General features: G+C 25.3%; 1 protein-coding gene across 1 annotated transcript in view; it reads left to right on the top strand.

The window, feature by feature from the left end:
- The window catches only part of LOC129610247 (eukaryotic translation initiation factor 5B), an 85702-nt gene that overhangs the window by 36697 nt on the left and 21920 nt on the right, over positions 1-27085 (top strand). Inside the window, exons 6-8 of the mRNA XM_055522749.1 lie at positions 7000-7076; positions 12709-12904; positions 13500-13607. Of these exons, the coding sequence (XP_055378724.1) occupies positions 7000-7076; positions 12709-12904; positions 13500-13607 (381 nt within the window). The remainder of the gene's footprint in view (positions 1-6999; positions 7077-12708; positions 12905-13499; positions 13608-27085) is intronic.

Here is a 27085-nt window from a genome sequence, read left to right as displayed (position 1 = left end):
ATATTCATTAAGAAAATTATAAAAATTCAGTGAGAAATTATTGTAATTTTAATAATATTTTTTATTTTAGATCTTGTATAATAGTGTAAATTCAATCCCTGGAAAAAACAAGTATAAATTTTCCAATTTCATATAAAAATAAAAAAAATTGAAACCACATAGTGCATGAAAATATTATTTTTCAAATTAAAAAAAAAAAAGAAATATTAATGAAGCTATTCGACCATGACCTCAAAATAAATGTATAAATAGAACACAATTACAGGATAAAGAATTGTTTTATAAATGTGTGTAATTATGAAAATACATTTGCATCAAATGTCTGTTGAAAATAAATTAATTCATTTATAAATTAGCGCACCTATAATTTTTCTTCTAATACTTTTAAATTTAAACAATTTTCAAAATTCAAGTTTTTTTCAAACATTTTGTTTCAACTATAATCATCGTACAACACTGTGAAACATATTGTTGTAAATGCATTGCAACATGAGTATCATACATGTCCCTATAAATTATATAATATGAATACAACAAAAGAATGACATACGTCAATTGTATCAAATTATATTATGTAGTAGTGTCAATTTATATTAGGGTTTAATAACAATCGATGAAAGGCAAATCAAACAATTGAAAAAAGATAAATTCGAAAATGTCTTAATTTACATATTCTAGTTTACATTTTGATTGCAAAATTAAGGGGTTCGGTGTACATTTGAATTTTAGTTTTGCAATTATAAGCATGTATAAGAAATTAAACTATGTTGTTTCAAGATAAAATAATTTCGTCAACTCAAAACTTCGATGCAATCATACATTTGCATGTTTTCTTTAACTTAAATTAATATTTGAATAATTAAGGGTAGTTCATATTATAGAAGACATTTGTTTTTTGAGTTAACGAATGAATAAACAAAACACGAGAGAAATAATAAATTATTGACAAATGAAAATTTTTTTCTTGCCTAATGATTATGTTCGTTTGTTTTGCTTGTGTTGTAAATAAAATATAAAAATCAAACTTCTATATGGTTAGTTGAAAATATACTGTACCAGTGTTATAAATGTTCACCAACATGCTGAAATTTAAATCAAACATCTTTTTAGATGAAAAAAAATGAACAGTGTTTATTTTATCATAAAGAGTTAAAAATATGCGTTATACATGTTTGTACAACAAAACTATTGTGTCACATAATAAAGGTTTTAACTTATTATTACTTATAAACAATAATATCGTATGTAATGTTGTGATGATTGTTTTTTTTTTTAGAAAAAAGTATTTTGTTTATTGTTTTCTTGTTTCTCGATTTTCCTTTCTTGTATTTTTTTTGTTATTTTAATGAACAAACATTGAAAATAATAATAATAGTTGTTTTTAAATTCATTTAATTCATTCAAATATTTACTCATCCATTCATTGAATTCATTCATAAAACATGCGCACAACAAACACATACCATTCATATTATATACGTATATTTTCATTAAATACGTGTACATATATGTACATATTATTACAATATGTATAATGATAGTATATTATATATGTATATGTAATATGAACAGGTATATATATGTTATATTAATGAATGAGAGCTACTTATGTACATTTTAAATAACAGAATATTCAGAAAATTATATACATAATTGTATATACTGCTCATATGAACATTCATACATATGTGTATATATATTTAAGTTTTTGCCTAATAATATTATTTCTTAATATATAACATAAGCTATATACCTTGTGCTACACATATTGATGGCAATATTTTTATAATATTAATACATTTTGCTTAACGTTTAAAAAAAATTGTGGTAATAATGATGATATTGATATTGTTTAATATTTATGGTGAATTTAATAGATATTGTACATATGTACATTTGTATGTGTCGTAATTTTGTATTCAGTGTTGCGGCACCACGGTGTGACCTCGCAATAAAATGAAAAATAAAAAATAATTTTTTTCTGTGTAGTTTGCTTTTTTGGATTTAATTTTTTTTTATTCTCGTATTTATACATTTTTTTTTGTATTTTTATGGTATATAGTCATATATACCATAATACAGTTGTACATTTGCTTTTTTTTGTTTTACCAATTTTAAATTTTTAAATTTAGTTCTTATAATATGTCATGATGAGTCCGAAAAACTAGTAAACGAATTAAAAAATGAATTGTGTGTTTTGTTAAATAATTTTAGTTATCATGTTCTCTTTTTAGCTGTAGGAAAGCATTACACATTTTTAAGAGTGGTATCGTTTTCAAATTAAATTTCATGTGAAAAAAAAGTTTTGGGGCTACTGTATGTGTTAGACATGCTATCTGATATTATAGGTTTGACTGAATCAATCTAAGTAGCTAAAACAAATTTATTTTAATATGCTTCAATTTAAATGGTTCTCAACTAAATATATTAAGTCTTGAATCAGTTTAATAGTTTTTTCATGTTTTCCTAGAGTTTTCCTGATTTTTTTCTAAATTTGTCCAGATTTCTTAATTTTTAGTGGGTTTTTCTTCTTAGCTATCTTATATATTTCACTATCACAATTCCAGTTATCTTCGTTCTCTAGCACAATTTTCACAAGCTGTTCCGTTCTGTTCTATAGTCGTTATATGTTTATAGTTGACAAAGTTAAAGGAGTTTGCTTGACGCCAGCTTCGTTGCTTCTTTATTGGTATGGTGCTTAAATTAGTCGCCTGTTTTAGGGTAATATCAATATATTTAATAAATATTTGAGAGCAATTTCTCTTTAAAAGAGACTTTTTGGCAACCCTACTTGTATTTATATTTCGAAAATTAAAGAAGAGACGAAAATAAATTTCAAAAATATTCGTACATCTTGATATTTTTGATAGTTAAATTAAAAATTAAATAAATTTTATAAAGTGTTGATATTGTAAAATTATTCTTACTTCAAATTTTTTGATATAATTCCAAAAAGAGAAAAACAGAAAAAAATGTGGCTATTATTTTTACTGTGTCTGTCTTTACCGACCTTTCCGTTCAAAATAGAAACACAAATAGAAAAGTAAAATTTTCTAGATCCAAGTGAAGACATTATTTTTATAGAGCACAATTTTTTCCTATTTCCTCCAAGTTATTGTTCTTCAAAGTTTGAGAAATAAGATTATGGTGTCTAAACTAAAAAATATACTTAAATTTTGTCAAATAGTCAGAAAATTTTTCTTCTATCAAAAAATCTCGAAAAGAAATCTTAAATTAATTGTTATATCAAACCGCTTTTTTGACAATAGCCCGAACAAATTTCCTCCTACACGAATTTTCGGATATGTCTCTTATTTCAACAGTTTGTATAGTTAATATTTTATGATACCAGAGGTTTTTTTAGAAGACCTAATTTTTTTTTGAAAAAATTGCTACTTTAATATTTTTCTCAAAATTTTATGCAAAATTAAGGGAGGAATAAAATAAGGAAAAGATCATAAGGGAATTATTCCAACAAATCATTGCCATAACTTAACGTATAGCCGGCTAGGATAGCTGACTCTCTCTCTCTCTTTCGTTTCCATTACTTTAACCTTAAGCTACATAAAAATTCTAACTCTAAATACTTAAATTGCTAAGGGGATATGTGATTTTGTACAAATGATTGGTTAGATTCTGCACTTTTTTAAAATTTAAAGTTATTAAAAATAAAACTGGAAAATAAAATTTTACTAATGTGCTATGCTTACATATGTAAATTATATATGTATGTAAGCTTTAGTTTACGAAATAAATTGAACTTAAAAAAAAAATTATAATAATTATAAAGTAAATTATGTGTGAATATATAAACATTGTTTCAAATTTTATAATTTCTAAATTGCGTCAATGGCAACCAAAAAAAAAAAGAAAAACTTGTTCACTTGGAAAACAAGAAAAAAAGCAATTTACAAAATAAATTTTATGAATGGAATTCTATTAAAATGACCAGCTGGTTAGTCAGCCTTGAACTTAACTACATACACTTGTATCGAACAAAAAAAACAACGCGAAGAAGAATAAAAACAACCAGAATATATCATGCAAAAAAAAAAAACAATGAAAAAAAAACAAACCATTAACCAACCTAGATTTTCTGGAATTCTCATTCAGAAATGAAATTCTCCTAAAAAAAAGCAAAAAAAATAAAAACAAAAAATCGCTTTTAATTTTTCTCTTTTTTCTTTGTGTTATTTTTTTAGTTTCTTCACATATAATCGAAATTCAACCAGACTAAAGTTTAATGAACGACTTCGTCGCCATTTAAATAACGACAAAATGAAAGAATAAATAAAAAAAAGAAACAAAACAAAAAAACGTGAAAGAAAAAAAAATAAAACGCTACTAAAAAAATAACAAAAATGTTCGCGTCTTAAAAATTCTTCGTCTACTTTTCTCTCTGGGTAATTTTTTTTTTTTTGTTTCAGTAGTAGACAACGATAATTTTCTCAGCGCACAAATGAAGAAAAACAAAAAAAAAAAACAAATAACAAAAAAATTAAAAAAATTTAAATGAAAATTGACGAAAAACAAAAACATAAAAACAAGAAGAAAAAACATAAAAATAAAAAAATGCTAGATTATTAAAGTTTAAAGTATAAAGTAAACGTCCTCATAATATTAAAAATGCGGATGCAATCCAAAGTAAAGCTTCAAGGTTGAAGAAACAAGAAAATTTTTATGTATGTACTTATGTTCTTACATACATACATACACATACTTATGTTGACGGCTCTTGTTTTTTTACAAAAGTAAAAAACAAAACATTTAAAGAAAAAACAAAAAAAAAATGGTTAAAAAATGAAATTGTTATGAATGGAAATTTCTTTTCCACAACACTTCATCTTAGCAAAAAGTAAATTGTATACATACATACACACAGTTATACATATGTGTAAAATGCTTTAGTAATGTAAGATTAATATTTTCCCCCATTTCTTATAGTAGTTAATCATAAGCATATCATATGTATGCATGTTAGTAAATTCGTTTCTCTTATTCTAAAATCGATGAAATCTCATGCTCGTTATGCATAAAAATTTCAAATTACTTGTATGTTTGGATACCGAAAAAAAAAACGTTTTGGAAGTTACTTGTTTATTATATAATAAAGAAGAAAAAAAAAATAATTATGCATAATTATATTGTAGTTAGATTTTTTACGGCTAAATTTAAAAGAATGAAGAAAAAACTAGGTAGAGAGTGTATAGTAGATTAATCAGTCTGGATATTGTTATTTTTAGCTTAATTTTGAAAATACGCTAAATTTCTTCACAAAATCATAAGTTTGATGAAATCGCATTAATATACTGCCAGAGGTATCGAAATTTGTCCAAATAAATATGCGGTTGTTATTTACAGAACAATTGTTACTTGCACAGTTGCTTTAATCTAATTCAAAATATTTGTCGGATCTGACACGATATTATTCCACAATCAAGCGATTTACTTTTGTGTTCCCTAAAAATATGCAATATGTTTAACGTGTTTTAATAAATTAAATTTGGTGTAAAATTAAAATAAAATTCTGGATAAAGTTAAAAAAAATCATTTAATGAAATCGTAAATTAGAGGCACCACCTCTATAATAATTTTGAAAGTTCTTTAACAGCATGCCGTTGAACGAAATAGCAATCTGTTCTACATTATACTAAAATTCTACATAATATTTTATAAATAAGTAAGTAAAATCTATACGATAAACGTGATACAAAACTCGAAATTTGTAAAATAATTGGAGAGCCATGTATAAAACAAAAATTTATTTTAATAAACTACAGCAATAATAATTAAAAAAAACTGTTCATACACGTATATACGAGTAGCATGGCAAGAAAATTATGCCAAAATCGATAAAAATGCAAAGGTTCTAAATTCCCACTTTGGAATGCCGGAAAATTCTATTTGAATATTAAAAAAAACGACAAGATATTTGGTCTCTTATAATTTTCTTGTTTTAATTTTTGTTTGTTCAAACTTTATAGTCTCGATAGCAACTTTCATTAGAATTTGATTTCGTTGTTTTTTATTTAATTTCCAATATTTACTAAGAAAGTAACTGAGATAGATTTAACTTTACTAACTTAACCAGTGCGTTTAATTATTTAAGAAATCTCCATGCAACTCAATTTGCAAGACAAAAAGACTTGCTTTTGTTATCGAATAAGCTTGCCACTTTTGTAATTAATTTGTGCATTTCGAGGTTTTAAACAGCATTTCAAAAATTTTCCTTGTATATTTTGAATTATTATAGTCTTCATTTCTAGTAAGACTAAACAAAATTAAAAAAAAAAAATATTAATAATTTTCATAGACGAACCGGGAAAACTTATTAGAAAACGATGATTTCTTTTTAAAGTTTTATAAAAAATTATAAGACAAAATTATTTATAATTCTTGCTTCAGGGTTAAATTCAAGATTTTCGACATTCCATAAAGAATTTTTTGCTTTTGAAATTTTAACTCTAGAGAAATTTAAATATGAGATGAAACTTTTTTTCTAAACCGAATATTTTCGCTTGATCCAAGAACTTATAATTGATTTTTGAGGCTCAGTGATTTCTACCCATACATTACAAGAAATTTCCCCTATATAGTTGTTATGGTTGACAATTTGGCAGTTATTCAGTTTCCTTAATAAAGAGAAATCTTTAGTAAGCCATGGTCCGACATTTTTCTTCTGGTAACCAACTTACAAAATACAATATACAGATTTTGTAAGATGGAGTATGAGACATCGTTTAATATGTGCTGTGCCCTTAAGTTGTGTATTAATTTGAAAAAAAAATTTTGCTTCTTGAACGCGACTATCGGGATCCATCTAACTTATTACGTAGTATAATCATGCTCCTTATATATGAGGATGTTGTAGAATTTACGATTTGGGATAACAATTGTAACATGAAATTTACTAATATTTTTTTCTGATACACATAATAGCTTCCTATTTAAAATTTGTATTGTTAATTTTATGTTTATTATTTTTTTTTTCTTTTACAGTATTCTGCAATTCGTATTGGACCTGTTGTAAAACGTGATGTAATGAAGGCCTCAATAATGTTGGAACATGAACCTCAGTGAGTATTTTAATGTAATTAAAATTTCACATAATAAAAAAGTTTTAAGCCTTTTTTCTTCAAATTAAAGTTAAATTTTATTCACATAGTTTTTTCAATTCCAATCGTAAACACTTTTTGTTTTATAAAAAGTTATGACGCTATCGATTTGCTAAATGAGTTTACTGGGGCGGTGGGTGTCGTGAATTATGGTCTGTGTACGTTTTCATCAGTGATGTGAAAGAAAGAACTGATAAAACTATCAGCAGTACATTAATTGCGGTATTCAAAGTTCCTGAAAGAAGTTATGGTTAAATGCAATAGTAGCTTAGTCAGCATGATTTTATTTTTTCATAGATGTGGTTATTTTCACATGGGATTCTATTGTTGATGTGAGGCGGACCTTCTCATTAGCCGGCATTTGGATAGACCTCCCTGTCTAAGATTAATTTATTTTCTCTTCTTCACATTAACACTAAAGTATAGCTGCATCTTTATTGTATCCTTAGTAAATGTGTCTAAAGCAAACCTTTGCAAGGTTCAATTTCAAACGAGTTTTTGTTACTTTTTGTATTATTGTCACATTTAGTAGTTTAGATCTTCAAATTGCAACTTATTCAATGAGTATTTGAAAAGTTAAAAGTGGATGCTGTGAATTTTTCCTTACTAATTGATTTGCTCGCGTATATCAAATATATATATGTAGCACAATTGAAAAAGGAGAGAACTTTTAATTAATATTGTTTTACAATATTGTTTCCATCTCATGTTATGTTTTTAGTTATAATGTTATAGAATTATATTCAGCAGTCTTTAACTGGCGTCTAGACTGTTTTGGTTTTTTTTTGTTTCTAAGATGAGTTATAAATATTTTTGAACTCTGCAAAAAAATAATGACACGCTGCGTCATTATTGATAGTATAATATTCTCATTGCCCTATATTTGTACATGCCAAAGTAACAGGTTTTCTTAAAAGTAGATGTACTTTGACCTGATTTTCTATTGTTCTACAATTTATTGCTTTAATATTCAATGTTAATACAGATATATAATATACAAAAGGAATTTTAATATACACTCATATTATTTGTATGCGTATAGAATTTTTAAAACAAAAAACTTTATTTACAAAGGATCTATTGTATTTAATCAACTTTCTTCGAACATTTTAAAGTTTTAGATTAATAAACTCAGGTTGATTGCCTTATCTTTTGATTTAAAGAGACTGTAAAATTAATAAATTAACACTTATTTTAACAATTCTAAACAGTGTTTAGATATATTACTCGTACCCTCAATTACACCAGTCTTTATCAAGTAGAAGTTAAGAGAATAGTTAAGTACCAAGCGTTCATTTACTCTGGCACTTTAACCGAAAGATCTCGGATTCAAAACCTGGTCACACAAACAAAAAACAAATATCAATAACTCAATGACTTATGAAATTGAAGCATGACTTTGAAAATCAATTGGAGCGGCCTAATGTTCCAAATGGAGTAAATGAAAAAAATCCCGTAGATATCTTCCACTTTTATCTCTAATACGTCGAATTTTAAAAATTAAGTTTTATTCCGTTGTTAAAGAATTTTCATCACACAAAACATCACTCCGTTTACAAACTATCTTCAACTACTCCGAAGAAGTTTAAAAAATGAAGCACAAACAATTGGATAGACTTTCATTCTATACTCGTATTTCCTTTGTCAGGGTAAATATGTTTCTTTTTTTTTGGTTAAGGCTGTTCGAATAGTTTACATATCAATTACATTTTAAAATAGTGGGATTATTTTGAAAATTATGAATAAATTCTTAGCTAAATTTATTTTTTTGTTTTTTCTTTTTCTCTAATCAAATGCTCATATATTAAGAGTATCCTACAGTTTCCACTCATGCTAATTACTATTACTTATACATATGCTATGTATAAATTTCATCGTTTTCTGAGTCCAAAAATTTTTTTTCTAGTACAACCTTTTATTACTGTATAAACTGTAAAAGTGTGATGATGTAAGTTTCAAACGCTAATATAGTTTATATGTTTTATACATAAAACTAAATACATAAATAAATATATACGTACAGTGGTGGTAAAAAGTATTTTTCTCTCTAACTGACTAATTTTAATAAACTGTTACGACTAAGTTTTGTTCTTGATTGCTCAAGTGCTATTCAACCTTTTACGTAAATAAAATTATAAAAAATGAGACGGATCTGAAATTATGGGCTTACCACGACAAATTTGTTTTACAGGCCTTCATATAGGTTATATGGTAACCCTTCCTGTAACATTGAGTATAATTATAATTTAAGTTTAACCTGAAGGTTTTGAATTTTTGAAATGAAATTTAAAATGTACAGTCTTTTTATGAGAACGTTTTAGTTTCTCTTTAGACATGGCGAAATAAATAAATAAATATAGGAAAATTAAAGTTTAAGCTATCATTTTTAAAATGTCAACAATGCAAATAATTTTGGCGAGCACTGTATTTATGATTTTTAAACATATTACGTATATCAGAACTTATTTTGCCATGATATACATACATATCAAAAAAAAAAAAAAACAACAAAAACAAAAAAAAATAAAAGATAAAAGCAAAAATTGTTTTTGATTTCCTGTCCAAGGCATCAATTTACAATAAGAGCACTTTGCAACATCCGTTCTGTTGTGTAAGGCTTTTTTTTTGTTTCTTTGATATTTTTAATTTTTAATTTTCTGTTTTACTGTTATTATTGTTCTTACTTTTTATTGTTTTTATCGTTGTAGCTGTTTTTAATTTTTTTTTTTTATTGAAAGCATAAATTTAAAGTGGGTTACTCGGTAGTACGAGCAGATATTCATTTACAAGTGAATAAAATATAATTTTTTGTGTCCATTATTATATTATTTGTTGCGTACGTAACATTACTATGTCATACACATATGTACATACATACTTGAATTCATATACGACAAAATTTATAGAATTCTTTAAAACTTCAATGAAATTTTAGCTTTTGTGTACATATATGCATAATTATTAAGTTTCTAACAATGATATTCATTATTTATATACATATGTGTGTGTGGGTTTACACATATTTATGCATAATAAATACGCTACGAAACTAGCTTCATTCATAGTAATTAATTATGAACATACAAATTACATTATAAAACACGATTTTTTGTAACTGAAATTTCACATAGTTGGTAGGCTTATTTTGCGATGAACGCTATGTAAATGAGAAAGGTCTGGTGCCATCTTTCATTTATATTTTGAATTGTACGTATATGAGGTTTTATGTAATGTATTTATTGGGCTTATTGAGATACCATACCTTAAACCAATTTAAGACAAGAAATTAAAAATTTTGTGTATAGCAAATATTTTTGACATAAAACACATGTTTTATTGGTAATTAAACTGAATTTTTGGCAATATGTTTGTGTTGTACGCAAAAAACTTAAAAAATTTGGGAAATTTTTAAGTAGCGACATCTATCTTATGTATGAAAATTTTTGGATTGAATTCGTCCTTTCATAATTGGAAAAATTTCATTTCGATTTAGGTGTTATTTCCTTTTTTATTAATACAAGCCATTAATTTTGACACATTTCATTTTATTTACAATTATTAATGTGTATGTAAAGATATTATGGTTAGCGACATCTTGCGGTATAATATATAACACTATGATTATGCATTTTAGATAACTTTCTTAGAAAGTTATTCAGTTCAATGTTATCAGTAGTTTTCTAAATAAATTCAAAATGAACTTTTCAAAAATACAAAATAAGAAATTTTAGAAAATGTTTTTTAGCAAGAAATCTTTATTTTAATGTATGCTCTCAAAAATTTACTCTAAAATTTATTTGAATAAGATTCAACATTAATTTCCCATTAAAATGTCTATTTTTGATTATTAAGAAGAAAATAAGCGATTTAATTTTATTTCTTACTTTAAATATGCTGTGGAATTTTATCAATCACAATTTGAATATCAATATGTTAAAATATTTATAACGTATACTTCAAAAAAGCTTGGTGTTATTAGAATTCCATAAATCCATAATCAGATGCTTGCAATTTTAAAATAATTATGAATATTACGTATCTATATTAAATAATACAATACATTTGGAATGAAATTTAGGATACTATTTTGACATTGAATTATATTAGCGAAATGTAATTTGTGCTAAGAATATAAAAACTTCTAAAAAAGAAGTTTTTATATTCTTAGCACAAATGTTGATAGAATCTTTAAAGAAAACAAAGTTGGGTCAAACCAATGGTTTGTATTGTATAGCACTTTTCCCTTCAGCAAGTGAAAATACTGCTTTTAAAAACTATTTATGTATACCTACCACACTGTTAAAATTATTTTCATTGATATACAAAACTATTTCTAGAATTGCATATATTTAGGATGAACGATTTATGCAGTCTTTGAAATAAATCAAAAATTAGTTTAAAGAGGGGTTAACAAAATGCTCGATTTTAAGAATTAATTGTGTGAGTTAAGAAAAATAATTATATTTTTTAATGACATTTACCGTTATCTTTCCGAGTTTATAGATATTTGAAAAAGCTTGCGGTTTTGCAAATATAAGGCGTCAAATATTCAAATTTTGTGAGCCGATTACTTATGAGGGGGTGAAGGTGGGGAAAAATTTTCTTCTAATGAAATTAACTCTTCATGAATGTCTAAAAGCTGTTAAAATTTCATACTTGAACAACTTGGGGTTTGCTAGCAAAACGGCATCAAAAATTTGGAAAAAACGGATGTTAGATAACGGTAAATTTGAACGGCCATTTTGTTTTTTTAAAGTTTAACTATAGTATGCCACGATAGGAGAAGCAAGCCGCTGCCTTTCTGCGTTTGCAAAATTTGAAAAATCCATATGGTTCTACTACAATAAATAGTTGAATAATGGTATTTTTAAGGTTTTGGGGGGGTATAACTTTAAGAGGGCGGAGAAAGATAAACATTTTGTTCTACGGAAGTAAGTTTCTTGTAAAGATCTATGTAAATATAAAATTTCAACTTTCTATCTTCAAGGGTGTAAAAGTTTTGTAAAAAGACACAAGGACAGACGGACGGACGGATGGACGGAGTGAAACCAATAAGCACTTTTTTTTAAACATTTTTTGGAAAAGTGCTAAAAAGGAGAATCAATTCAGAAAATATTAATGTCTGCTTAAGTTAATTAAAAATTCAGTAGAGATCATTTGCTAATTATGTACACGCTTATAAGTATAATATGACACCTGAACTGATTTTGTGAGTTTACTTGCAGTACATTATTCATTTTCAATTTCGTTTGTGATTGAAGAAATCTGGTTGAACAAACTTAGACATTGATTTTATATTTCAAATGTGGAAATGGTGATAATTTTAATAAAACGAAAAAAAAACAAAAGGTAAATGTGTGAGTTGGAGGATGTAAGAGAATTTGATGCCATAAAGATTTAAAAAAAAAAATTGTTACTTATATGAGCTAATTTAATGATAAAATTGCCCATATATCGGAAATATTTTGCATTGTCTTTAATTTATTATAAAAAAAGGAACTCCGGAAACTAATCCTAAATAAAATATTTTTTTATTTAGTTTTTATTTTGTCTCTTTTTTCTCAATTAAATTATTTTCTTTTTTTTATTGCAGATATGCAACAATTTTAGCTTTTGATGTTAAAGTAGAACGTGATGCTCAAGAATTAGCTGATTCATTAGGTGTTAAAATATTCCAAGCGGATATTATTTATCATTTATTTGATAAATTTATGGCATATAGAGAAGAATTGAAAAAAAGGAAACGAGAAGAATTTCGAAGTATTGCTGTATTTCCATGCAAACTTAAGGTACAAATTATTAACTTATTATTAATTAAAAAAAAAAAAAAAATTAAAAAAAGAATTTAATTCAGCGATTTCTCACTTAAGTTTATACAAAGAGTTTTTCAATTGGTTCAATATGAAAACTTGAATATTGTTGTATATTTAACAAGTAGAGTGATCCAAAAGAAGTCGAATACGCGGAGTCGAAAAAAAAATAATTAGAAAAATTTTAACAAATAGCGGAAGAGTTCTTTTAACAAATAGCGGAGAGTGAAAATTTTGCTTGAAACTGACTTTAGTGAATTCCTATGGTGTTTGATCTGGCAAAGCTCATCTTGATTTTTGGTCCCTTTTAAATTAGAGCATCATCTTCTTTTTGTGAAACTTTTTTTTCTCAAAATTTCTTGATACAAACTTTTTATATCGAACTTTTCTAAACGAAATCAGCAACAAAATCACACAATTATGGCTACCCCCAATATAATTTCCTATTAAATTCCAATTTGAAATCTAGTTCGTCTTATTGAAAAACTCATTTCATATTCCAATTTAAAGAATTCTTTTTTTCTAATGTCAAAAATTAAATAATAAATTTAAAACTTTTTTTTTTACTTTTTAGATACTGCCACAATTTATATTCAATTCACGTGATCCTATTGTTATGGGTGTTATGGTCGAAAATGGTATTGTCAAAGAAGGTACACCAATATGTGTTCCCAGTAAAGATGTGAGTAATTTAATTATTATTTTCTATATTTATTACATTTTGTTGACAAATAAGTACGACAATGAAATGAATTTTTTATTTTTAATCTGTATGAGTATTTAAAATTAGTTATAAATATTTCTGATTGCTGCCATTTTGTTATTCAAATTTAATACTTGATGAAAATCTTAAATAAATTCGGAAATTATATATACATTATATTCATATAGAATTGTGTAAGGTAATCAATTAGCCTACATTTCTGAATTTTTTCTAGCTACATACATAGATCATTTACAATTTTAAATATATGTGCATATGTATTTATATTATTGGAAGATTGATTTCTTGCTCAAAGAAATCTAAAATATTCTTTTGATTGGTATATCAAAATGCCGAATTTATATGTATATTTGGTCATGTGGCCAAAAAAAAAAATTTTTAAAATATAATTGTCCAAAAAATATTTAAACATTAATCAAAATATTTTAACTATTTTGCTTTTGTTTTCTGTTTGCATTTTTTGTCATATGAGGCTGCATATACATATACGTATGTAGGTAATCTATGTACACATGGAAATTTTTGGAAGAAGCAATGACTTTTATATAGGACGGAAATTATGTCATATTATTTGGAATTTGTTAAAAAAAGTTAATTACCAAATTGTAATTAGTTTCATAAAAAATTTTAACGAAAATGACTCATTATTATCCCTTACTAATAGTATTAAAAGTCGTAAGTAATATCAAATTTGAATGGACTGAACAGGTATACTAAATTACTGAACTTAGTGTACAAAAAATAATAGACAAAAATCTTAAAAGATTATGAATCAAGCCAATAACAGAAGAAATACAGAAAATCAAAAAATTTATGGTAATTGGGTCATCACTGCCACGTTGTTGCTATTACATATCAGATGAAATCACACTTGGTGAAAATCTGATGAATAATCGAATCTATCGAAATATGAAATTATTCTGTCAAATTTTTAAGATATAATGTGGGGTAAGCTGACAATTGTTAACTGAAATTTGTTGTCAAAAGTTTTGCATAAAGCCACAAAATGAATGTGATGTGTAGCTACCAACTGAAACAGAAACCTGACAATTCTAAATGTACTTCTGTCTACGTTTCAAAAATTTTTAATTTTTTTCTATTTAGCTACGTCCGCAAGAATTTTTTCACGAATTTCTCAATGAAATATTTAAAAAGAATTTTTTTTTGGTTTTAATATTTTTTATAAGTTTTTCATTTTATTTTAATTTTCAATTTTATTTCAAGTTTTTCATTCAAACGTTGGCTAGCTACATTGCACCAAAAAATATTCAATTTGACTCTATTCAAATTCATTCATAATTTTTATCTACATGTGCATTTACATATACATATGTATGAATACTCGTATACCAACACCATTGAATGTTCTAAAATTCTAGAAAAAATATTTTATTCTTGCGCATAAAATTCTAGCTAGTAATAAAAGAAAAGATTATTTTAATTCAGTTCCGGTTTAATAATAATAAAAATTAGAAATAAATGTACAAGAATAGCTAAATAAAATATGAAAGCCAGATGAAAGACAAAAAAAAAAGAGGAAAAAGTAAGACAAAAAAATTCTTTTGTCCGGAAGGAAATCCAAGATTTTCTTTTATTTTTTGGAATTTCGTTTTATGTTTTTCTACTTTCTGCTTTTTTTTATTATTTTTTTACAATTTTATTTTTCCTTTAGTTGCTTTTTTGCATTCAATGTCACGATATCATTAAAAAGAAAACATTATTACATACTCTTAATCTTATTTGTGTTCTCATGTACGTTTGAGTGTAATTATATGTTCTTTGTATATCGCATTTTTTTTATACATATACAATTTATAATGTTATATAAAATCTAATATACATTCTTGTAGATAAATAAGAATAGAAGAAAAAAAAAATTAAAAAAAAACACGTACTTTGTGATCTCATAAGTGTTTGACAATGGCAAAAAAAGCACAAAAAAAAAATAAAAAAAAGATGAAACAAAGAAAAGGAAAAATTGGATTTCATCATAATACCTAGCTGGCTGGCTATCTAGCAAACGTTTTTCCGTTTTTTTGTTGTTGCTCTATTGTCGTAGCCTCGTAGTTTTATGCTATTATTTCGCTAATAGTACTATTATTATAGTTTATATTGAGCTCATTGTTGCTTTCGCTACTCGTTCCATTCCCTATTCTCTATCTATTGTATATTAGTGTACATATATAAAGATTATATGTGCATAAATGTATAATTTTAATAAAATTACAACACTACTTTTGTTGTTGGGAATTCACATACTAGAATTGTATATAACAAAATGGAGCGTTTTTCAACTATTAAGTACACAAAATTTTAAGAGAAACTGCTTGAAAACTTTAATTATTTTGTGAATGAATTTAATTAATATGTGATTACATATATACATGTATGTATATATGTATATTTTCATTTCTACTTCCTTTTTAAGTGAATTTATTTATTTTTTTTTTTCATTAACACCCTTAAGTTTTCCTTGTAATTTTTTATTTAAATTCCAACTTATTTAAGGAGTTTGTCTTTTTATATTTTAAAAATACTAATTGTACATATATATGTACATATGTTCCTATAATCTTATATGTATATGTATAACAAACCAAACTATATACATTCAGTATTGAATATGAGCAAATAAGTTACTTATTCTCAAAATTATTTTTGTTTATTTTAGTCATGCTTATATGGTAACACTATTACTAAATAGAGAATGAACGTAACAATGATTTAATCATTCATTTAATTTCTAACTATTGTCATTAAAATTTAATTATGCACATACCGCTGTAATAATCTCCACTGAAAGTATAGTAAAGTCAATTTTTTTTTATTCACTTTGGAGTTGTATATGGAATGGCCTGCTGTTAAATTAATAGGGTTTTATATAACTTAAGACTAAAAATTAGAATTAGTGTATTTTGCTGCCAAAATTTTACTTGCAATTTGTGACCATATTAGGCTGACTAAAGCATCATAAACTTAAAATTTGAATGCAATTTAAATAACCTATTAAAACTGAAATATTGGCACGTTGAGAAACTGTCAAATTTATTCTTACTAAATGTTCGCTTTTTTTATGTAAAATTGTCATTATTTTCATCTCTTTGCGGAACTTACTCATATTTCTTAAGCATTTCAAATTTTAGTACACGTTGTTAAAAAATCCCGCCGCGACTCATGTTTTCAAAGTTTAACTTTAAATAATTGTATTCAAAAAATTCGGGAATGCCACAATCAATCTGAAACGTTTACCTTAATTTAATTTGTCTTTAAAATAGTCTTAAGAAAATTAAAATTAATCATTTAGCGTCGTCATCACAATCATTGTGATTATTGTCCGGTTTAATGTAAAATTTCATTATAACTTAACATTATTTTTAAAAAACTAAAAGATCTTTTTATTTTCCGGCATATCTTTTTGATTAATAAAAGTTGAACCTAAATTCATAACTGTCAAATAGGCTTCTACCCTATTTTATTTTAGAATTATAAATTTTCTAATTTATCACTTCAACCAACATACACTCTAATTACAAAACCTTGTTCAAAAAAGAACTGTCAATATGTTTTCTTATTGTTCTAAAATAAAATACGGGAATGTCACTGTTATCTCATATGTATCTCGTTATAATACCCACAGTTGCTCTCCGTACATTTAATATTTTTTTAATTAATAACATTGTAGTTGGAATGCTGGTTTGTGGCTTAAAGCGGATTTTTCTTTATTATTCAAGAAATTAAAGACGAAGTCTTTTTCATTAAATTTTTATTTCTCCTTTTTTTCTTCTGTTTCTTCTTTCTTTACTTTAATTTTTCAACATTTTCTTCCGGTCTTAAATAAATAAAATTGTTTGATTGCATGGGTAATAAATGAATGTGTGAGTAACTAAATACGTTGCATATGTTTATCAGTTGCATGTATGCGTGTATTTGTTTGCCTTATGAAGTATACATGCATACATATATGAAACTTGCGTAAAAATGATATTTTACAGTAAAACCTTCATAAAATGAAAGAGAAAAATGCTGAAAATTTTTCTGTTTTAAAAAAAATTTTTTTGGTTTTTGAAATTTATTTTAATTTGTCTTTAATAATTCCATTTCAATTTAAATATAATAGTTTAAATTAATTAAACTAATTAATTAAACACAATTAAACGAATTTTTAATTTAAGTTTAAATGTACGAGTAAGATTAATGCGCCATTATTAGTACCAATCGCATTGTATTAAACTGTATATTTCAAATTTTTTTAAATTTTTTCCGGTTTTAATCATTTGAATATGCTCATAATAGTATACATTGACGTTCCTGTCAATGTTAGAGTTACATAATTATAAACTTATATAATTTTTCGAAATAAGCTCATATTGATTTTCTTAAAATAAGTATTGCATCAAAAGTATTCAGTCACCTCCTTATCTTATTTATTCCCATTCAAATCAGCACTCTGACCTTTTTAATTGAGTACGTCATCTTTAATAAATATGATATTTTCAATTAAAATTTAAAATATACAATTTCTACAAAATTAGAAACGCAATACAAGTAAATTTTTCCCACTTCAAAATAAGACATTACACAATTATTCTGTCACTTTCTGATTCGGCGAATAAAAATGTGTGATACACTGTCAGGCTTCTGATTTCTAAATATTTTATTTCAATATTCGTTTCAATTTTGTTAAGGTTTTACTGTTATTTGATAAACTTAACATTTTTATGGCAATCAGGTATAACTTTTATGAATGGTTTAAAAATTTACATACGTATATAAATGTATAAATGTACATTGGAATGGTATATGAATATGTGTATGTATGAATAATACCTAAATGAAATTTTGTATAGTTATGTGTGTAATTTTATGTTAAGTTCGTTACCTCGTTCTTATTTCATTTTTTTTTTCTCTTTTATACTTTTTGTTGTTGTCACTTCCATTTTATGAATGAATAAACGGAACGGAATGAATGAATTTTTAGTTGGTGTTTGTTGCTGTTTTTATTATATTTGAAAAGTATACTTTTTATTTTTTTGTTGTTTTTTGTTTCTCTTCCGCCTTCTTCCACTTTCTTTTGTTTCACCGGTCGGTTGTCTGTGATAAAAACGATGAATGAGGGTTTTTTTTTCTTTTTAATGCAACGTGAGTGAATTTATAGAATTATTAAACAAAAAAAAAAAAATATGTAAAAATGTTTATAACATTAACAAACTAATGAGAACAATATAAAATTTTATGTACCCACATTTATGTGTGAATGTGTATACAATATGTTGATGTTTATGCATATGTTAATATTCATTCATTGTATGTATACAAAATTTAATAAAAGTGTATGTGGAATATTTCTATGAGCATATTGAATTTTATATATGAGTTAAGATAAACCGGAAGTAAATTAATCCTACGCAGCATTTTTGTATGAACTTTTTATTTTTAACGGTTCGTGTAGTGTTTATTATGAAATAAATGCACGTACATACATATGAATATACATAATATATTATGTAGGTATTTATTTAGAAAAATCTTTATAATATGAACTTCGTGCTATCATAAACATGGCTACGTTTGTACAATTTTACATCTCATACACACTATATTTGCGTACATTTGTTTAGTGCATATACATATATACATGCTGATAATTCCGTTTTATTAATGGGATTTAAATTAGATATATATACATCGAGATTACTGAGCCGGTCGTATTTTAATATTATCGTGTCAAAATATGCTTAAAAGAGTTTTCCTAACATTGGAAAAAAAAATTGTTAATCTTTTGTAAAAAAACATTTTGTCATTTTGAATGTATGTATGTATGTACATTATATTGAAATTCCGGCATATTGTAAATTTAAACGTCTGTAATCTTATGTCTATTATAACATACGTACATATGTACATCCGTAGTAAAAACTTAAGAACATAAGGTAACACCGTGAAGGGTGTTTTGTTTTTAGAAGTTTAACTTCCAATGTTCATATGGAATTTAAATTGTCATGCAGTTGTCAAATTTGACAATTGCATACATATACATTTCATTTTTTTTATATTCTTAAAAGAACGAAAATAGTTTGAAAATTGTATAAAATTTAGCATGAAAATAAATAAGGCATTTGGAGGGAACAAACTAAATTTCTAAAAAACTATTATACATATTTCTTAAAAATCGCTCCTTAGTGCGCATTTGTGATCGTGTTAGGTAAAATTTCCCCACTTTTTTGGAGATGTGCCAAATTTGGTCGATGCCGATTCTCATGACAAACTGTTTTTTTCCGTCTGTCTTCTTGTTATAGATTAATCAACCAGTCTAAGCAAACAAATTTGAATTTTATAAGACAACACATCAAACAAAACGGTAAATTATTTGAAAATTTTTAGAGCAAGCTTTGCTTACTCTAATCTTCGTATTCATATCCCTGATATTACTTTAAAAAGTCAAAAAGACTAAAAATTACTTGCCAACTAAAACATTCCTAATTATATTCCAAAATTCTACAAAAACACCCGCTATGAACGTTACATACTTACGGATATTTTTTGTATAACAATTAACAAAAGAAAAATTCATTTTATGTTGAAATTGTAGTAAAAAATGTGGTTATGAATGAATTTTTATTTTTAACATCAAAAATTTTCATTCATTACTGTGCTAAACTGTAATGGGCGTTAGATTTAAAAAGAATTTTTCTTTTTCTGATTTTACAAAGGAACATCAAAATTTGAGTCGATTAGTTATAAAATATTTAGGAAATCATTTACATTACAAAAGAGATATTTAAGTTGAATGCTGTTATACCATATTCAATCGAAAAAAAATAAAAATAAAAAAATATTGGAAGGTGTTATTTAAAATCTTAAAACAATTTTTAAATTATACATTCCTGTTAAAACTAGACAAATGCCAAACTCTGATATGTTTACGCGGCCTATAAAGTGTTATACTCGTACGTACATGCATGGCACAATTTGTAATACATATATACAATCTCCCGTATGCTTTCGAAATTGTCATTATTGTCTGCTGGTTGAAGAACATCATAATGTCCGCCATTAATAGTCTTAATTCTAATATAATAGTTTTAGGATTTTAACCAACATTATTGTCAATCAAAGTTATAGTTAAATTAAATTATCAAAATAATTAAAAGGAGAGAAACTATCTATATGTCTTCATCTATGCTGTTAAACTGAAATTGAAATGCAACACAATTCTAAATATAATTTAACAAACAAATTTAGTTTTAATTTTAACACAATACCCGTTGTCATACAAGTATCAAGACAAAAAATTCTTTAAAAATCAATAAACCCTAACCAAATATCTTATACTTTTTAAGAAAAAAAAATTAGATTTTAATGGCCATGTGTCTATCTTAAACCCTAAATGTTGTATAACATTAAAATATGTATGAATTAATGTTAACATATGCAGCTCAAATTAAAAGCGATGTATACAACAATATGTATGTGTGCATGTAAAATATCTACATGATTAGGAAAAAAAAAGCAAAAAAAAATTGTGTTTGTAAATTTTATTTCCGAAAACTATTTCCGATTTTTTTCGTTTTTTTTTTTAATGAATGAATGAAAAAGGAAGGAAATAAAAAAAAAGTATGTAGGTTTTATGAATGAAAAATAGTATTTTTAATGTTTGTCGCCGTTGCTGTTGTTATTTTAGCTTTCATCAATAAAAACATATGCACATTCATAAAACAGTTAGCGGGTATTTTCTTTTGTTGTTGTGTTCGTTATTAATTTTCTAGCAGCCTATGGTATGTTGCTTATCTTATCGACAAAATAACAAAGGAAAACAATAACAACAATAAGAAAAAAAGAATAAAACGAATTCTTACCGTATATTTTATCCTCAAATTGCAAGGGGTAGGTAATAGGTATTTAAAAATAAAATTACAACAAAAAAAGTTCTACATTATTAAAATGGCAGATGTTTTGTTTTTTCCGAAATTTTAAATTAAAAATAAACATGTATTTTTTCTTTGTATGTAAATTCAAAAGTACACACGTGTATATTTTAATGAACTCAATAAAAAAAACTGCCGGTACTCAATCAGCTGCTTAAGCATTTTTGGAAATTAATCAATGAAAAAAATACAATAAAACAAAAATTAAAAATTTTTTTTTCCTTTTTGTTGTTTTGTGTTAAGTATTTTGTCAATTTTAATTTTGTATTTAAAATGCATTGTTAAAATTTTCGAAATAAATTTCAAAGTTAAAAATTATTTGAATTTTATTCGTTATTTTGGGAGAGGATTCTTTCGAACACATTTAATGAAATTATTTTGTGAGAACACCCATATATAAAACTTTGTATTTGAAGTCCATAATTATTAATTTTTATAACCCATATTCTCTGTCGAGATTCCTGACTAAGTGAATTCTCTTGCTAAACCATACTTTTATAAAGATTTGTGAAGTAGCCATCTTGACTTGTTTTTTTAAATACATTTAATTGATTGTCTCAAACATTTTACAAGAATGTTTTAAGAAGAAGTTCTCCCGGAAATGTGGAGAATGTGACTGTTAGGTATTATGAACGCCGAATTATCATATTATTAATTCAGCAGATTTTTTTACGAATTCGACAGAAAATGTGGCGAATTTAAATATGATGTGACAAGCAGGCGAATTTGTCAAAGCTACAAAAAATTTTAAATTAAAAGAATTTAAATTTTAAGGGGAATACATCCATTAGCGATTTCAATAAGTTTACGAATGCGCCTTGCATGTTAGTTATGTTGGGAATATTCTAAATAAAAAAGGATAAGACATAAATAGAGAAATGTTTAAAAATAACTATTAAATTTAAGCACCACCAAACTCTTTTATTCAGAGTAATCGATTTGAAGATTGTCGACATTTAAGAAAATTTTTATGTGTTTTATATATTATCGGAATTAATCCAAAAATTACATTGTGCATACTTATAATATTTTTTCATTACATATGTATGTATTTTGAATTTTTTACTTGTCTTTAAATATTAAATTTTGTTCTAGCAGTTAGTATACAGTGTTAACATATTTAAATTTTTACGTAACAATACATAAAACATTGTAAATAAATTATATACATTTTTCATTATTTCATTATATATGATGCACATATAATATATAAGCACTATCAACACTACAAAAGGAACCGCTGACCTTAAAATGTCATAAATATTATTCATTCACTTATAATGTCAATACAATGAGTTAAAACAAAAAAAAATATATATATTTAATGAACATACATACATTAATATATATATATATATATATTATATAAGTTACAACTTGAAAATAAACCGCTAAATGTCGTAATGACAGATAAAACCGCATTGTATTAGTCATTCATTAAATTTGTAACAAATTACAAAATAAATGTAGAAGAGAATACTCGTAAAATGATCCGCGCATGTTAATGAATGAAATCGATTGTGCTTCTTGTAATGATGAAAATTAAATTGAGAAATTTGGCATGTATGTAAGCGTGTACACATATTAGGGTACTTATGAAGAGGAAATAATTCGCAGTATTGGAATACTAAATTCGATACTAAACCTAGATGAACGCGATATGGGTTAATGAATTATATAGCATTGTTGATGCGGCATACTGGAGTGGCACACTGTAGCACTATACATTTATTCCTATAAAAATACTATTGACGTTTGTATAAAACTCAAATACTTTCGATCTTGCACTGGATCATATTGTTATTTATTTACCTCATGGTTTTTCTCGGACAAAAGAATGCCTTGTTCTTGTCATAAGAAGCGATAATCGATTCTTAGTTATTTTGCCAGTCGTTAGGTCTTCTTATCCATTTAAAGTATCACTCTGCATGTGAAACTCTGAAAAGTGAGAACCATTTTTTAGAAACTTCATATTCTAGGTTTTTTTCATATCAATTTTTTGGAAAAAAAAACAAAAGTAGTTGAATAATATTTGATTAATAAAAAATATTCAAATAACAGAATGTTAAATAAATTTAAAGCATGTTTACACTATTTGCATACTTAAATTCTTTTTTAATCCCATTATTGACAATTCATTCTTTTTAGTTAAAAGGATTATTTGTCTGTTGACTGTTGGCCTTATTGACATTTGCTGATAAAATATGAAAATCAATTTGATAAAAACCATCTCAGTAGCTTCTAATTTTTATCCTTTATTAATATTAAACTTTACTTGCAATATTTTTCACCAAAAAAAAAAAACAACAAGAAACATTGGCTTTTCCTTTGTGTCGCCATTATATTTATCTACGTCCCTTTAAAGATTTTTGTAAATTTCTCTTATTCCTATTTGATTTTAAATCCGCCTTATCACGATTTTATTGACATTTACATGTTATACTTTCGACGCAATTTCAATAAGCATGTTGTTTAGAATTGTTTTATCTTTTTTTTTTTTCTGATTTCGTTTAGGTGCGTGTCAGAGCGTCTCACGTTGAATTTGTAGTACGTCGTATAAGATTTAAAAAAAAATTAAATCGGATCGGACGATATTTTTTTTTGTTATTGTTGACACAGGTGTATTTATTTTAGAGTATAAATTTTTTTTTTCGTTATTCCGCTGATATATTGTTACGTAGAATAAATTCCAGGTAGGAATATTCCTGTATTATTACGATTCGTATAGTAAATATTTTTATTAAAAAAAAACATTGTTTTTGAATAGTGCCCAAATGTTTTGCGTAAAATACGACTACTATGACATCATTCGATGGAGTAGTAGAAAAAAATATTATTTTGTCAATTTGTTTTTTCTTCTTTTGCAAGGCTGGGTGGATCACTTCTTTCTTTGCTGTTTTTGTTTTATGATAATTGTTTTTATGGTTGTACTTGTTGTTGTTTATTAGCAAAGAGAAGGCGTTGTTACTTTTAAAATTTAGATAAAACTTTCATATCATATTTTAAAAATGATTAATGTATTTCATGGGTGAAATATACAAGATAAACAACATTTTAAACTTCTATCACATCTTATCTTAACCGAAGGAAATACGTAGATAGTGACTGTGCGTTTCCTTTAATAACACTCTTAGTTATTACGGCTGATTTTGTGCACGAATTCTGTTATGTAGGAATGAAGACAAACCTGTAAAATTAAATATGTTTTTAATATTTGACATTTATTTTTCATATAAAAACATGGTTTTCTACTGGAATTAAATATATAGAGTAGTCTATATCGGAAAGTTTGCTGCTCTCAATAACTGAAATCTTATGTATTTTTTTTATTCTAATAATTATTACTTCAAATATGTATTATAATAAATTTTGTCGATAAAATAAATGCAAAAATGAAACATTGTCAACGTATTAAAAAAAAAGCAGGGTTCATGTGGGGGATTCAGAGCTAATGTCAGCGTATTAAAACAAATGAACTTTAAAACTTCAAATAAACTTTAGTTTTTGAACGACTATAATTTTAGCTCTTGTTATTTATTAAACGATTAAAAGGAGCTTAATTAAAATAATTTCATGGGAAGTAGATACGACCAGCTTCTCTAATATCACAGAATTCTAACTTTTAATTGAATTAGAAAATTAGATAAGCCGAAAAAAATTTAAGAAAAAAAAAAGATAAATTTCGAATATAAAAATATTTTTTAGATCAAACAGAAACAGTCTGGGGCAATGAAAAATATTAATATAAATAAAATAATAAATACAAATTATGTGATAAAAAATAATATTCATTCATACATATTTAAAATATACGTACATACATACACATAAATACCATTAAATGTTCACATACGTACATAATTTTAATTTTATTTTTCTTATTTTTCATTTTAAATTGATGAAAATTGTAGTGGTGATTTCTATTTTTGAATACTAGACATCCGGTCTGAAATAAGTCTAGAGTTTTTATGATTGCATAATAATTTCATTTTTATATCGTTCTTTTTTTTCTTTTTCATTGTTTTCTTTTTTGTTCCTAAGAGGCAAAATTTCTCTTCTTCGTCTTTTTTAGAATTTTATTTTCTGTTTTTTTCGCTTTTATTTAATTCATTTTTGGCTTCTATTATTTTTTAAAATAAAAATAAAAAAAAGCAAAAATGAAAAGCCACAAAAAAAATTATTTTAATTCATTTGTGGTCCGTTGTTTTGTTATCTTTTGTACAAAGTTATAAACTTTCAGCTTGCCAAATTGCTTAAAATAGAAATCTTAAAATTTTTCAACAATAAAACCACCAAATATGTAATTTATTTATTTTTGAATATAGTTATCCATGTTTTAATAATTATTGAATTAAAATTTATGATAAAAAATTAAAAAATTGAAAGCTACGTAGGCAATTAATGATAAAAGCAGAAAAAATTATTTTATGATCTTTAATTGGTTGCTTTTTCAGTGAAACTCAACCAAATTAAAAATGCATCAAAAATGACTTTTTGTTTTAAATCTGATTGTTTAACACTTCAAGTAATTTTTTATAATATGAAAGACGTCAAAACTTTTCGTTAATTTATTGACAAAAAGCCTTAGAAATGTGTACCATAGTGATAATGCTGAATAATCAGTACTCGTTCAATTAAATTCAATGAGGACCGAGTATAGCATAGTTATTGGTTTTCTTTACAATAATTTGGAACTCCTTTATTGGTTGATAAAAAGAAAACAAATTAAAAATTCTTTACTATTATTAAAATTATTACAAATCAATTCATTCCAATTTTTTAGAATTATCAAAAATTCAGTATATTCATGTGCACGCATGAAATCGATTAATCGTCAAATTTTCAATTCAAACTCCAATATTCTATTCAAAAAATTTACGTCCAAATGGTTATGATATTTAGCTTCATAAATTTACTTCCAGCAATTCCAATTAAAATTTTCTCAATTTTTGATTTATTTTAATATATTTGCAATACTGCAAATGCAAGATATATTTTGATGCTCCGAAATATCATTTACAATTTTTTTTGTTTTGGAAAGGCAATCTAATTTTAAATAAATTTGATTACATTAGTGTAAATAGTTGAACCAATTTAAAAATTCTAATTTATGTACAATTTCAGTTAGCTACTTTCGCAAATGACACTGCCGATCTTATAAGAACTCTTCTATTCTACGTATACAAAATTTACCTTAATGCACATATCGTATTTTTAATTTGTTTAATTTTTAATACAATCATCAAAATTAGTATAAACTATTCATAAACAAAAATATTGTTTGACATTGCCAAAACACAAATCAAAGTTATAAAGACGGTTCGAGAAGCGATCTTTAAAAAAAAAATTTAATTTAAGCTTAAAAAGTATACGCGGTATCCCACTATTAGCTACAGCCAGGGCTAATTTATTTTTTTTTGGCTCAAATTTCAATATATTTGGGAGAGGAAGCTTTTCAAAATATAAACTTTAATATTCTTTTTTATTTTTAAGCCCATGTGTACATTCATA

Source organism: Condylostylus longicornis, unplaced genomic scaffold (genome assembly GCF_029603195.1).
Source record: "Condylostylus longicornis isolate FDR11 unplaced genomic scaffold, ASM2960319v2 ptg000044l, whole genome shotgun sequence".
NCBI classification, from domain to species: domain Eukaryota; kingdom Metazoa; phylum Arthropoda; class Insecta; order Diptera; family Dolichopodidae; genus Condylostylus; species Condylostylus longicornis.
This window is presented reverse-complemented; position numbering and strand designations above follow the sequence as displayed.